Raw genomic sequence first — 16137 nt, 5'->3', positions numbered from 1 at the left:
ACTTTCTCCCTCTCTCTCTCTCCCTCACTCTCATACTCCTCCTCTCACTGTCTCTCCCTCTCTCTCTCTTGCTCCCTCTCTCACTGTCTCTCTCTCTCCCTTTCTGTCCCCTGCTCCCTCTCTCATTATCACTTTCTCCCTCTCTCTTGCTCCCTCACTTACTGTCTCACTCTCCCTCTCTCTTCCTCCTTCGCTTGTTTCCCTCTCTCGTTTCTCGTTTCTCTCTCTCTCACTTCTTACCTTGCCACCTTTTAAACAGTGGTTTGTATAGTCACTTTATGTTCTGTCTGTCTCTCTCTGTCTCTCTCTGTCTGTCTCTCTTGTTCTCTGTCTGACTCTCTTGCTCTGCCTCTCATCTCTCAGCCTCTGTCTTACTTCTTTGCTCTCTGTCTTCTGTTGTTTTCTGTCTTGCTCCTTCTTGCTTCTTTCTCTCTCCTGTTTTCTTTTTCTGTCTTACTCTCACTGTCTCTCCCTCACTACACAGTAAGACCCCCTCTCTCTCTCTACTCTCTCTTTCTCTCTTTGTATCTCTCCCTCCCTTTCTCATCTTTGTTTCTCTACCGATTTCTCTCTCTCTCCTCTCTCCATATATCTTACCCTGTCTCTCATTGCACTTTTTGTCTAGCCAACTTTTTGAACAGTGATTTGAATAGGTGCTTTTTTATGTTCTCTCTCTCTCTCAATTCCTCTCTGTCTCTCTTGCCCTCTCTCATTTTCTTCTCTCTCTCTGTCTTGCTCTCTCTCTCTCTGTCTTGCGTGTTCTCTCTCTCTCTCTCTCTCTCTCTCTCTCTCTCTCTCTCTCTCTCTCTCTCACAGTTTTTATAGAGTAGTCTTTTTGGAGAGGTAGTGAATTGAATAGCCTCTTAAAGATTTTCCCTCCCTCTCTCTCTCTCTGTTCAGCATTCTGGTGAATTTCTCAAATTGTTTGATTGTAAGAAGTGAAGTGTTTCTAAAATTGTTCTAAAAGTGTTGATAAGTCCAGATAAATGGTGCTGTTCTCTGTGATAATACCCACATGAGCATGTTGAAAGATACATACACACATTGCAAAACTGGATCTGCTGAGTTCAGAGCCTGAGCAGAGCAGATATGTAGTAATATAATACATTACAATAGATCTTCAGCTAATATCTCTTTACTACATGGTAAAATGTCTTTAGCACAGGAGTAATGCCTATCTGCCATCTGTAATCTCAAATACTGGTTGGTTTAATGTAATACTGTTAATCCTTTCACTAGAATATCCTCCCTCTCTCTCTCTCTCTCTCTCTCTCTCTCTCTATCTCTCTCTCTCACACACACACACACACACACACACACACATACTCTCTCTCTCTCTCTCTCTCTCTGAGTTTTCCACTGGTGACGATAAGACTTGCTCTGACTACGTCTGGAGAAAAATCTCTTTTGTGCAGATTACATTATGTTCTCCTTTTTATTAGAGCAGGGAGAGCTGTGATCTACTCCTTTAATCATGAAGGGATATTTCAGTCGCTCCGTTTAACCCTTTTATTTTATCAGTGCTAAACCTTATACAGCCTAGCAGCCGTATTAGCACAACAGTGCCATGAATCAGTGCCTAACCCAGCCTAACATGCTTTTCTCTCTCTCTTATTCTCCTTCTGTCTCTGTCGGTGTCTCTCTCTACCACCCTGTTTCTTCGTTCTCTCATTATATCTTCTCTCAATATCTCCTTCCCTATCCGTTTGACGCTCGCTCTTTTCCTCTCCTGCGTTGTCTTCTTACACTTTAATATCCCTCTTTTTCTCTGTCTCATTTTCTCTCATCCTCCGACATCCCCCCCCCCTCGCTTTTTTGCAGCAGCCAGCTGAGCTGAACGCTTGGGTAAGCAGAAGCTGCTCCCTGTTAATCTTACTTTTCTCTCTCTTTATTCAAATGGCATGTTTTCATTGTGCATTATAACAGAATGGAAGTGCGAGCGCATACACACACACACACACACACACACATACACACATAGACACACTTGCACGCGCACACACGCACGCAAACAGATGACACCTCCATCACAACACTTGGAGCTATTCAGCTAGAAAATTGCACATCATCTGCATAGCAGAGTGAATGGAACCTTTCTGCCAGCAAACACTAACTGAATGAAGAAAAATGGGCAATATGATTACACTCTATGTAATTACGTGTGTGTGTGTGTGTGTGTGTGTGTGTGTGCAGCCTCTGAAAGCCAGGCTATTGTGTGGCGTTTCATTTATGTGTCACACAGGCATTAGATGACAGTCCTACAGGTGTCATTCCAGTGGACGAGGCTGCACGTGTGTTCATATACATGCATTTCTAGCACAGTAATAATGGGTCAGTAACATAAAAATGGATCATAGATTTGAAACAAAGTACAATGTGGGGGTAAGGGCTGTAATTCAGTCCTGTCATTTTTGACCCCCGGTTGAAATCCTCCTGACTTTGGAGTACAGAATTTAATCTGTCAGTAGCAAACATGTTATTATATTACATAACACTTTACCTTGGCCTTGAATTCTGCTACATCGAGTGGGTTAACAGTAGGGGTGCGGCATATGACAGTATTTATTGTATCATGCTAAGTGTTGCCACAATCTGCTTTTTCTGAGCATCATTAGCATCCTCAGTACTTAAAGGGGAAGAGTCTGGTTTGTCTATTATTTTGTCAGAAAGTGCTGTGTCAAAGCCATTTCAGAGGAACAAAAGCAAGGAAAAAGCAAGATCTTCAGTCATGGCCCAAACAGAAAGAGAACTACCAACAATCACAGTGGCAGCATACAATGCACAGTCTGTACCACAAACATATTGTAGCACAGTTTTTACTGGCAGTCTGTTTTTCTGTCTCACTCGAGTCCACAGAAATACTAAAGTTAGTAAAGTAATAAAATAATAAAGTTCCAGTCTGGTTTTGATGCTGGCTTTAAGTCTAAAGTTAAAATGCTTCTTGAAAGCTTCAGGTTTGAAATGTTCTGAACACCTACCATTGTTTCTTAGAATAAAAAAGATGTGTTTTATAGCAGTTCTGGGAGCAGCGACCTTGTAGCTGTTACCTCTTTTACAGTCTTTGGCCCAATCACATTTCACCCCTCGCCCCTACCAAATTAGCCCATTTTGCACATTCATGTCTAAAGGTAGGGTGTCTTGACTGTTATTGAGATTCCAAATGGATTGAAATGAAGAAAAAAGGAAAAGTTGGCTGGGCAAGCGTCCAAAGAAATCCACAAATGTGAGAATTTTCTCTGTTGAAAACTTACCATCAAAAACCACTGTATTATCTTTGTTTAATGTCATTTCAATGTATTAGGGTCCTTTTCTTTATAACAAGCATCAAAAATCACTATTGGAATGCTGATAGTAGCTATCAGCTATTTCCCGTTCCTTAAATGGTGCAACAGTTACATTCTGGTGCCTCATATGTCAGAACTGCTGTATCATTTAAGGTGGAATGAGAAAATTTGAACAAGAAACTGGCGAATAGCTGCCTTCGGCTTCGTATCACTGAAGAATTAGGGGTGGGCAATAATTAATAATTGTCTCATCCCCCCTCTTTGAAAGCAGATGCCCTAAAGTTAACTAAAGCCCAGCAGTGAAGTTGCTGAACTTTACCCTCCTCTGCTGTCACTGCGGACTGGCGGGGTCGCCTACAGAGCGCCACTAGCCTGTTAATGAAGTAATAAAGTTCTTCTTTATTTGAGGTGTGTCCCGTTTTGTAGGAGAAGATTTTAACCACCAACCCTTCTAACTCAGAGGCCATGTGACACTCAAAAACAAGGGGTAGGGGTAAAATGAGAGATTGGGCCTTTGAGTGGTGTGCAAAAAATATTGGCTTGTCTTTCTTCACAAGTTGGCATAGTGACTGACTTAAATAATAGTAGTGACTGACTTGAATAAAAGTGTTTGTTAATTCCTCAGAAAAAGTAGAATGTAATGTTTTTTTTAATTTAAATGTTTATTTAGAGGCCTGGAATATCGAGCAAGACAATGTGACTGCATATTTCATCACAAAGAGAGCAGAAGTAGCCCTTTTTAATTGGATTTGGTGCAGGGCGGGATGTAAAACACTGAACACAAATCACTGTATAGTTTTTAGTAGTATTTTAAAATGTGGCACTGCTGCAGTTCTTTCCTGTCCCAACTTATTAAACCTCAGCAAAACGAGATATTTTCGTATGTATTGTGGAACAGGAAACATCACCCACCTCTAGTTAACTGCATTGTCTCTCATTTATTGGTTGCCTTACACTCTCTTTCTCAATGCCTTTGTCTCTTTCTCTTTCTGTTTCTCTCAGTAGAATTGCTGTCTTGCGACTGTGCTCTGCTTGCTTTTCTCCATTTTAATCATTTCATTTCTGTTCTCCTCCTGCTTGCTGCAAAGGTCTTTATGTGCTGGATGGCTTTTTAAGGTAGCTTCATTTTCTCAAATACACCTTGCTTCATACTTCGACTTCATACCATATGACTGGTTGTTGTTGCCATGCAAACACACAGCTTGTGTAGTTTGGAAGACCAGTTTGGAAGAGCCACACCAGAACATGACCCACCTCAAGAGCACATGAACTGGTTTAAGATCAGCCATGTCCTCTGGGACTGTTACACAGCTGTCATACCACATACTACATAAGAAAATCCATCAGTTCATCAGCTCTAAGGTTCCAAACATGGCCCTGAAGCCTCTTTCACACTACATTAGTTTTGCCGGTTGTCCAGATATTGGTGGGGGAGTTGTATTAATTTATATTCAGTGTGAATGACATTCCAGAGCATTGCAGAACAAGTCTTGTAGTGGGAAAAGTGTTTGCAGAAATTTGAGGTAGTAATGTGGAATGGGCCACATCTGGAATACAACTCAGTTTAATGAGAAATGTCAGGGAGTGAGATTACATAGCTGTAAGTGTCTCTATCGGTGTCTCATTGGTTCTCTCTCTTTGTTCTGTGTCTCCAAGGCAAAGCAACTGGCAAGGAAAGATGCTGAGTTGAAGCATCTGGCTGCTTTCTATAAAGAACAACTGCAGCTGATGGAGAAGAAGGTAACTTACATACACACACACACATATACAGATGGTTAAGAAGGCAAAACCAGTTGTGAATTTACTCAAAAGTGAAGAGCTCAGATGGTGGTGAGGATAATGAAGGGCTACCCCAATATAAAAACGGGCCACTATGGATGATGCGGTGGCTAATTTTTATTCTTTTTTTTTGAGTGCCTTATCACTGCAATATGCAAATTCATCACATTCAAACTTTTGAATGTTTCTTTATGTATTTGATATAAGAAATAGGACAAATCACAAATACAGAAAAAACAGACAGCGCGAACATACTTACTTTTAAATGTCCATTTGTTGAGAACATTTAAAGGAAATTATGCCAGTGCCGCAGCATGTTTCCGTATTTCTCAAGGGCTAAAATAAAACCTGAATTTTTGCATTCAGAATGCTGTTTTACTTTACTTTCCTTTGAGAGTACCCATCTGGATTTTTGAAATGAAAATGCCTTTAACTGTCCAGTAGCAAAGCTCCCCTGGAGAAATGTCCCACATGTCATTCTGAAAGACCTTTTAGGCTGATCTGACTAGTTTGTTTTTCATTTGGCTGTGTTTGTGCGCAAGTGGTTCTGAAAGCCCAGTTGTGGTGTAATCCAATTTGCTCCACTTTGTGGTGCTGTGCTTATCAACCTTGTTTTGTGGTGCAGGGTCATCAAACAAATGCGACCAGGGACCAAGATAGAAAGTGATGACTTCTGTTGTGCTTTCAAGAAATTAGGGCTGCATATAGTTTAATGAGTCAGCGAAAGATTTTCGTGTCTGAAAGCCACCACGGTGACGTTTGTACGGAAGTGCTCTCCCAGCAGCTCTTTCTGAGTAAAAGCCCTGACCTCGAGCTGGAGATGGGCTTTGTCAACACCCACGTCCTTCAGAGCACTCCGAGTCTGAATAGAGAGAAAGACGCAGGCCAGAAGGGAGAGGTGGAGAGATTGGTGGGGGGTGGGCTGAGTGATCAAATGAGAGAAAAAAAAGGTTAGAGGCTAAATTGAAGCACATGTAAATAATGAGGTATAAATAGACGTGCATTTGAACCATTTCTGCTGTTGAAGTATCCACATATTTACGAAGTAGTATTAACGTATCCCCTATATTTGATGTTATAGTCAGCAAAATAATAAAGGTTTAACAGTTGTTTATTGTGTGCACTGGCTTGATTTGATGTGTACTTGATCGTTCGGTCAGTTTAGAAGATGTTTTTATCGCCACAGTTTAAAAAAGAGCACAGTTTTAACATTGTTGCTTATGTGCAGCTAGCATAAGAGCTGTACCTGATCATTTGGTTGATTTGGTGATTTGTGTGTTTTATCAATGATTGGTGGTGATTTAGCCCAATATCAGTAGTCATGCGGAACAATGACTTCCACAGCTTGCGCCGAACAAATTTTGTGTGAAATTTCCCTAACTGGCTCTGCTTGAATATTACAATTTCACTCAGTGAGAGATGCCATCTCAATTTCTTGTAACTCCTGACATTCTCTTCAGTTCTACATCGCACTCACAGTTAAAAACATTACAAGACAACACATTTACTTCATTTGTTTATTCAACCAATGCATGCTTCATTTTAAAACTTAGTTAATTAATACTTAGATGAGTTTGGATATCTGTATATTCAAACAGTCATTTCCAGCCATGGAAATGTTGCCCAATTTATAAGGATAACTACTTTACCTTAGAAAGACAGAAACAAAAATGCCTTAGACGTTTTACTGATAGGGTAAAGGACTGAGAGGACAGATGTAGAGCATTGAGCTGAGGCATTGGTGACCTCACATTATATGATGATGTTATTCCTGTCATGATCATTTTACATCAGAATACACATTTCCAAGTGTACTATGGGTATCATCAGTACTTTTGGAGCACTGAACAAGTGAATGTATCATAAATGGATAGATTTAGACTAATTATAGACAGCATATAAACAGTTACAGCTAGGGATGCATCAGTACTGTATCAGGTATTAGCTTGATACCTTGCTCTTTCACTTGTACTCATACTCATAAAAATGCACAATACTAACATCTGATACCACCTAATACTGTGTAACACTACCGTGTTAATAAACAAACAACTAAATCTGACACTGAATGTGGGTTTGCTCGCATAGCTAAGTGTAGTTGGTGGCGTCAACAGTATATTGCCATCTAGAAAACACTGAGTGATTTTAGCCTGTTTTAAACACACACCGTCACAATCCGAAACATTTCCCACCATCCATCCATCCATCCATCCATCCATCCATCCATCCATCCATCCATCCATCCATCCATCCATCCATCCATTTTCTCACCAAATACAGCAAAACAGAGTTAAAAGTCAACAGTCCATATATACCAACTTTTATTCTGTTTGACTGAAGAGTTTCAAGGTATAAATAACGACAACAATATGCAATATGGAGATTTTTAAACTGTCTTTGTAAAATAGGCTGTAGAGAGACTGCATTGTCCTACTGTGTATATTTCACAGTATGGTTAACCGGGTTGCTGTAGCTGAGTTTCTCAGCATGTTTGCTTAGTACTTGGGTACACAGTATTGTTTTGAATGAAACAGCTTTATTGGAAATTGTCCATAGACAAATTTATCTGTAGAGGCTGCTTTTCACATAGCAGGTCACTTGTGTTGTGCAGGTCAGACCAAGTGTTTTTGTGCTGTGTAAGTATATAAACGGTAGGCTTTGTTTGTACACGGCAGTCTTTTCTTATGTACTGTGTACTGTGTGAGTCACCAAAGAACAGCGTATGCCTGCCTTTAGAGGACATTCAACTTCAGATCAACTGGTTAATCAACATTTAGCTACAGATCATCCAGCCAAAAACATTTCAACAAGACATAAAACTCCACAAGTGAGGTCCTTGGATGTGATTCCTGCAGTTACTGAGTTACAGAGTTTGGTATTGATGCATCACTATTTACCACCGTTGTATGGTAAGAGAGTAACATGCATAGTAAGAAGCAGTTGATTGGATGTCAGCCCCTTTGTGCCATTACCATTTTACTAATGTATATTTTTACCTATTGTTTGATTTTCTCCTCGTCTTTCTTAAAGAGGAATTCCATAGCTTTATCAAAATCTCTGTATAATTAGCTTTTTAAAATAAACAGTCATTCAGAGTTGTCTGAGAAACTTTCTTAGTTTAATGCCTCTAAAATCTACTTCACAGAAAGTTAGAATGACATGAAATGGTTACAAAATGGTTACTGTTTTATATTGCATTCTTGGTGGAGATGCACATGCAAGGTGTTGTAAGGCAAAATATTCTCCAAAATGTTTTTTTCAGATTTACCTCTATTTTATTATTGTCAACATTACATATAAAAACTCAGAAGAGATTTAGGCTCACTGGTTGTTTTTGACAGTAAATAAAATGGCTATATTTGCATAGTAAATATTGTGACCCATTTCCTATCACCATCACTCTATAGAGAGAGTTGGTTTCCTACAATAAAATGTTTTTTAGTGATGAATTCTGTAGAAACTTTGGAAAATGATTATACTTCTAATACACTTCACAGCTTTTTAACATATGGCACTGCTGTGTTGCTGGTGTATTTTGTCTGTCCCAGCTAAAAAAAAACCCAAGATATCATTGTACATGTTGTGGTGTTATAATTCCCATATATTTTGCCCGCTCTCACCTTGTGCACATGGGCCGTTTCTCTGTGGTGTATCAGGAAATGAAGTGAGGCAGGGTTCCTCTCCCTCTCTATCCTGCCAATAGGCAGCTTTTGAACATGCTGAAGCTGAGTACTTAGTCTTCCTCTCCAAACACGTTGATGCACTAAGCAGTCCTGTGTGGACAATTGTTCAAACAGATGCAGTGACAGGCTGCATATCCATGTGTGGAGGAGTGTGTGGCCTTCACCATCACACACACACTGGGCTGCTGTGCTGAGATGGAGAAAAAGCATCAGGAAATGGCTGTGACTGATTTGAGGGTAAAATAAAAGATATTCTAAAAGGGTTTGCTACGGAATTGGATGTGTAACCTGGGGGGAGCTTTTTATGCCTGTGGGTTGAACCTTTATATTAATAATAAACAGTCAAATAAAAGGTGCTGTATGTTGTTAAATTATTCATTGCTTAATTATTTGTACATTGTACATTGGTATTTGAACATTAAGCTATTTTATGGCTGCTTCTGGGCAGACTTCTCTGCTTTGCCAAAAGCTTTGCAACATCAAGAACAATATGACGGCTCGTTTTTTCCCCTCTCTTTGAAGCCTTGTCATGTGTTTCATTCCTTTTCATGGAGTAAGATTTTATTTTAGACAGTGTTAGCCTTCCTTTCCTTCACCTCATTCCTCTGAGAGAGAGAGAGAGAGAGAGAGAGAGAGAGAGAGAGAGAGCTTGTCGTGAGCTGTGTTTTGCAGTACTGGAGTGAAATGGAGCAGAGATATTGGCTACTGAGAGCCACCAGGCTGCCGCTCTATTTGCACAGTGAATTAACTCAGACTCAGGCAGCTGAATTGTTTTGGTTTTATTTCTTTTTTCCCCCTCTTGTTCATTCTTCCACACCTTCATAACTGCTGCTCCTGCGCTCCCTTATCACCCTGCAGCATTCCGGGGTATTTAACATGTGAGTAAACCGTTTAAACGCTACAGTTAGCGCTACTCAAAGAGGGAGAGCGAAAGAGAGAGAGATAGATCAAAAGAGAAACGGCACAAGAGAGACAATAGAATTTCCTCTCAAAAGACAATAGAACCTCTTTTCTCTCATGGGTTTTGCGGTAAACAGTACAAAGTTTATCAGTGCATGTACATGATATGATTTTCAGTCTTAGATTAAGCCTAGTCCTAATCCAAAACAGTGGATTTCAGTGTAGAGCTTTCTCTTACTGTGAAAACACCTTTGGCCAAAAATCTGATTTACAGTTTCCATCTTACCCAAAACATAGTTGATCATCTAAGACATAGCAGGGTGTTAATGTAGCCAAGAAGTGATAGAATTAGCAATTAATTATAATTAGCATTGTGCAAACACAGTCTGGTTGTTTAGCGATATCAGGTAGACTTGGTTATGTGGTTTCTGACACATCATGCAATTTGCATGTCTAAATCATCGCACAGTTGCCTCAGACTGCAAGCTGTTTGTTGTTACGTAATGTCAAATAGATTTGCTTATGTGGTTGCACATTGTATCCCATCTGATATACCATTATATTTAAAAATGAATAATAGAACAAACAAAATTCAGTCATCAAGATGACCAAAAAATTGTTTAGACATTTCTGTTGCGTTTAGGCATGAAGTTGGGCATTGGTAGCCATAAGCTTCATTACTCATTAGGCACTTCGGCTTTGTAGCTCTAAACTAAAGAAGCAAACTCTGGACACCAAACTGTCTTGGCTGATCAAGTACATTTGTGGTAAGGGGGGAATTCTACTAGGCCCATGTGATATGGCAGTGCAGGTTGAAAAGTAAGCCGATGATGATGCTTCAAAGATGGTGATCACCACCTTTGGGAAGGAGAACTGATGGAGAACTACATTTTGAAACAGCTTGCTAAATAATAGGGTTGAAAAATTGATCATTTTTAAAATGAAATCACAGTTTCAAAGAGTGCCATTTTCAAAGAGCAAGAGCTGCAGTTTTTATATTAGAATGCATCAACAATCTCAACTTAATAAGGTTTAAATGAAGAAATTTAACCAAATAACACAGAGCTTGTGAAATGCCTGTAGATGAGTTAGTCCAATCAGAAGCAATAAAACACTCTTGTTCTCTATACCGTCTCTATTCAAAGAAAAACATGTATCTCCATTTTTCATTCCAAAAATACTCCAGAAATATTCCAAAATTGCATGGAATTAAATGTATTTACATTAACTTACATTAAGAGTAAAGACGTTTTTTGCCTTCTCCTTCCATTCTCCAAGCCACTTCTCCGTCAGGGTCGCCGGGGGGTACTGGAGCCTATCCCAGCAGTCATTGGGCAGAAGGCAGGATTGCCTTCTCCTTAAACTTAGTAATTTGGAGATACTTGTTTTCCACTGGACAGCGATGATATGTGACATTACACCTATCACACCTGACACATCTGATACACTCAGCATTCAAGCTTCATGCCCAAAAAGTGTATATTCTGGTTTTCCTTGCCAAAAAATGGTCTAGAAATTCATTTGTAGAAAATAATTTTAAATAGCAGCAATTTCTTTCCCTTTAACTGATAAAAGAGTGGATTATTACAAAGCATTAATAAGCCTTGAGGCTGCGGTAGACTAAATTTCCCACTCTTTCTGCTGAGGGCTTTCCCAGAGTGTGATATTTTTCATCTCTAATATATAATATTTAATATCTAAAGCATGTGGAAATGATGTTGAGATGTACTCATTTACTGCTCACAAGTAGCAGTCTGAAATTTTTCCACATGGGAATGCTGTTAGCGCAAAAGTCACCTTGAAGCCACGCCAACAGTGTCATGAATGACCGTTTTCTATCCCAGAGGTGAAGTAGTTTTCAAAAGGTGGCCACTCTGTATTTCTTGTTTAATATGTGATTTCCGATTTATAATAATTTTTCAAAAATGAAATAAGGCAAAAACAGAATAAAAATTGGTCTTAAGCTCTATGTGCAATTGTAGGAGTGGGGGGTGATTATAACATAACATGTTGGAGAGTCTTATGACTATTTAGAAAAAAACTGAATTGAAGTATGGGCACATTTGTGGGTTACATGTTTTGTTGTTTTTTTGTGAAAATAATCCTCTAAAGAAAACAACTTAAATACAGCATTTTTTTCTATAGGTTTTACTGAACTGTTTCTATTGTATGTTACATCTAATATATTTATAATATATATAATATATATCAAACATATTTAACATGTTATGGGGAGAAATAAAGCAGTATGTTAATATTCAACAAATAAACAGTAATAGTACATTACCCCCTTAACATTCCAGGCTTAATACATTCTGAGGCTTATTATTCAATAACTACAGGGATTTCATTACAAACTAACAGAACTTTTCTTAGATTATAGAAGTGTGTGATGAAACTTTGGGCCCATCAGCGGTCCAATAACCTGTTAAGGGGTTAAAATGTGCCTGAGTTTGTTCATTGTAGGAAATGTGTAACTTGGTTTCACATAGAAAATCAACAAAAGCATGTAATTTGACCAGGGCACCCAAATTTTGCATATGACTAACAGTTTTTTTTGTTTTTTTTTTTGCTTTCTGTGGTTCTGTGGAGTGTGTCATCTCCTCTATCTCTCTCTAACTGTCTCTCTCTCTTACCACTCAACACGCATAATTCATTGCTGTGTCAAATTACAGAAAAACGTTTTGACAGCAGCTTTGCTCTGAGTCCTATTAGGAGCAGACACCCTTCTAGTCTATTTACCTCAGCACACACACTGCCTTCCTTACCTTCTTATTACACACATACAAACAACTTGTACCTGCTCCCTCGTCCACATCTTCACTCCATCACACTCACACATGAACACACACACAATACAGGTACACACACTCTGCTGTGCGCTCTTGCTTACACAAGCAAATGAAAACATGCAAGAACACACTTCGCTTTTAATCTCTCTTTCTTTCCTTCTCTTCCGTTTTCTCTCTCTTTCCATGGCTTGCTCTATTGAGGCAAGCCTTTTAATCTCCTCTCGGTTGACATGTGTGCATCGTACTGCTATGTGTGTGTGCGTGAGTGCAGAAAGTGTTTTGATCGACAGCTCAAACACACAGGCTTTTTAAGATTCAGCATACACACACTAATCCAGCACACTCTTTGTTAAGTTCTGCTATAGAGAGTAATCCACACACACATACACACACACACACACACACAAATACGTGCCCCTCTAATCCTTCTGGGTCTTCTTCCTGTCATCTCTGAGTTTTCTGTCCACACTTTTATTGCTTTTATTTACTGTCTCATCACCCAAAAAATTGTGTTTTTGTACATTTTCAGGACAAAATGTTCTGGTTTGGTAAGTAAACTAAGTGAACTTCTCGTTACATATTAGTGCTTACAAATATGTAATACATATGGGACATATTATTAATACAAAAAGGTACTTACATAGTACATGTGGCACATGTTATAACATATAAGTGTGTGCATATTCGTAATCTATACAGTGCATATTCATAATACATAAAGGTAGTTTCATACACACTATATGGTAAAGAAGCATGCGAACGCCTGACCATTACACCTGTACAAGCTTGTTGGACATCCTTTTCCAAAACCATGGGCATTAGTATAGAGTTTTGTGGCTGTAACAGCCTCCACTCTTCTGGGAAGGCTTTTCACAAGATTTTGGGTCTGTGGGAATTTGTGTCCATTCTGGCAAAAGAGCATTTGTGAGCTCTTTTGTGAGACACTGATATTGGTTGACAAGACCTGGCTCACAATCAACATTCCAGTTCATCTCGTGTTATGTGGGGTTGAGGTCAAAGCTCAGTTCCTCCACACCAGCTGTATCTTTAAACTGTGCCTTTATGGACCTTGGTTTGTGCAAAGAGGCAGAGTCATGCTGGAACAGGAAATGGCCATCCACAAACTGTTGCCACAAACTGCACACAAAAAATATCTTTGTGTGTTGCAGCATTTACATTACCCCTCACTGGATCAAAGGGGCTAAGCCCAAACCCTGAAAACAGCCCCAGACCGTTATCCCCCCTCTGCCAAACTTTATTTTTGGCATTGTGCCTTCCGGTAGGTAGTGTTCTTTTGGCATCTAATACATTTCCACTGTTCCAGAGTCAAGTGGTAGTACACTTTACACTAATCCAGCCAACACTTGGCAGTGCGCATAGTGATCTTAGGCTTGTGTGCAGTTGCTCGGTCATGGAAACCCATTTCATGAAGCTCCCAACGCACAGTTCTAGTAATGCTGTTGCTTGCAGGGACAGTGTGGAACTCTGTAGTGAAGAGAGAGAGAGGTATAAAGAATTGTACAGACTGTTACATCACCTACTTATAATATATGGGTCATAATTTTATTACGTATAGCTATTTCCATATATACAGTATGCAGTGGGACATGCATGACCCCAAATCCAAACACTGTATAAAAACAAACCTCTGTGTTAGGCCATATACTGCTGCATGCATTCATATGCTTGTCACCGTTATTCAGACCGCTCTCTTAAGCACTTGTGCATTTGTAAACGACTAATAAAAACAGACTCAGCAGCTTATCTCTTGTGGATGAGGCTTTTTGGAGATGAGGAGCTGTGGCAGGGATATCTCCCCCAGTGAGAGAGACTTTACCTGGGCTAGAGGAGTGAGGGGCTCCCCCTCTCACCCTCCACCTCCATCCTCACACCTAGCATAAGCCACCAATCCATGACACTCTACTCCAATCTCGCATTCATTTATTCCTAAGCCTCGGGGAGAGATAGCGGCGTGTTCTCATTCCATATTCCACTTTTTATAAACGCATTGTACGTTTTTATTTTATCCGACATAAACATTCCGGAAGGCTTTAGGAGGAGGGGTGGGGGTTGTGGGGGGATACTGTAAACCAGCCTAACCACTTCATCTGCGGTGGCACACCATTTAATTAAGGAGACGCATACGCAATAGCAATATCCAAACCCTGGCACTGCTGTCAGTGTCTTATTCAGTCTTGCTGGAGGTGGGATATCATTGCCTTTCTTTTTTCATTCAAGATTACAGCTAATCCGTTTTAGCCTTGAGAGTTGCAGAAAAACAGACGAGGGTTCACAGGTGCTGGTTCTGAGGTGTAATATGGAGAAATGAGAATTTAGTTGAAAGAGCCAGGGTCAAGAGACTGAACGATGGAAGAGTCGAGATGGAAATGTGGATAGTGGAGTGAGATGAAAAATGAACAGGAGAAAGGCTCCCATACTGAGCGACTGGAATGAACTCTCCTCATATTTCCCCCTTCAGAGACTAATAGGTGAGAGTGGAGGATTATATGAGCTCAGCGAGTGTGAAATGTTAAAATTAACTGAGAATCCGGGGGAATTTAACGGCGAGATTTTGCATGATGGCTTCTGATCCCAGCGTTTTTCTCACTCTCTTTTCTTCAATTATTCTTCTTTCTCTCCTTCGCTCACTCACTATTCCGACTGGGAATAGTGGTAGTAATTATCCTGCAGAATGAAATAGCCTCAGCCATTTCCACCTGCGTTTGGCATTAGGGCTGAGAGTGAAATTTTAATGCCAGCATGCTGACTGTTTTGTGGCACCCTGGCTCTAATTGTTTTATATGCCAATTGAGACTGGATGATGACAAAGATTTTGCAAATTAAAAATTCAAGCCCCAGAATTACGATCACTAATAAGGCCATGCAGAATATAAAAGATAATTCATTAATAAACGTGAATGTATTTATTGCTTAGTTATATGGTTACAATGCATCATAGTAGGTTATAAAAGATGTTAAACAAATTCAATGTCAATGTTAAAAAAGTCAAAGAATGCTTTTTCATTATAGTGTAGCACAGAAACCCTTTCTCTAAGCGCTCCTTTCATTTTCTCTTACATGCACCTGATCGAATGCAGGCATTCTTCTCTTTTTATCATTGAGCAAACGGTTATTATTTAAAACCATTTGTCACTTCTTTTAGAAAACATTCTCCAGCCTGAAAGAGTACTCTGAAATGTAGATCCTGATACTGTCCATTTGGGGTGAGGGGAGGAGCAACTCCTCAGAAATGCGTAGTAGAAACCTTTAGCGGCCCTACAGTAGTCAAAGCTGTTGAAGTTGTAGTTGCTGATGTAGCTCAGTTGTGTGTTTGATAAGATGATGTGCTCAGTAGATAAAGTGAAATGGAGGCAGAATAATCTGCTTCATACTGCAGTCTGTTTCTCACCTTTTCACTCTCTTGCTATCTTGCTCTCTCTCTCTATCTCTATCGATCTGTTTGTCCCTTTGTCTCTTTCCTGCTCCCATTCTCTTTTCTCTCTTCTCACTCTCTCTCTCTCTGTTCTGTCTATCTCTGTCTTTCCTGCTTTCTCTCTCTCTCTCTCTCTCTCTCTCTCTCTCTCTCTCTCTCTCTCTCTCTCTCTCTATATGTCTCTCTCTTTCCCTCTCTTCCTCTCTTTGTTTCTTGTATCTCTCTCTCTCTCTCTCTCTCTCTCTCTCTTTCTCTCTCTCTCTCTC

At 39.7% G+C, this 16137-nt stretch overlaps 1 protein-coding gene across 3 annotated transcripts in view; it reads left to right on the top strand.

Annotated features, from left to right (window-relative positions):
- chchd6b (coiled-coil-helix-coiled-coil-helix domain containing 6b) overlaps positions 1-16137 on the top strand; it is a 44374-nt gene that overhangs the window by 15416 nt on the left and 12821 nt on the right. Inside the window, exons 5-6 of one of the 3 annotated variants that reach the window (XM_037534794.1) lie at positions 1825-1845; positions 4941-5024. In XM_037534794.1, the coding sequence (XP_037390691.1) occupies positions 1825-1845; positions 4941-5024 (105 nt within the window). Of the gene's footprint in view, positions 1-1821; positions 1846-4940; positions 5025-16137 lie in introns of all 3 variants that reach the window. The other 2 variants (XM_017697904.2, XM_017697905.2) reach the window with 2 other exon arrangements.

The sequence above is a fragment of the Pygocentrus nattereri genome, chromosome 26, assembly GCF_015220715.1.
Source record: "Pygocentrus nattereri isolate fPygNat1 chromosome 26, fPygNat1.pri, whole genome shotgun sequence".
NCBI lineage: Eukaryota > Metazoa > Chordata > Actinopteri > Characiformes > Serrasalmidae > Pygocentrus > Pygocentrus nattereri.
This window is presented reverse-complemented; position numbering and strand designations above follow the sequence as displayed.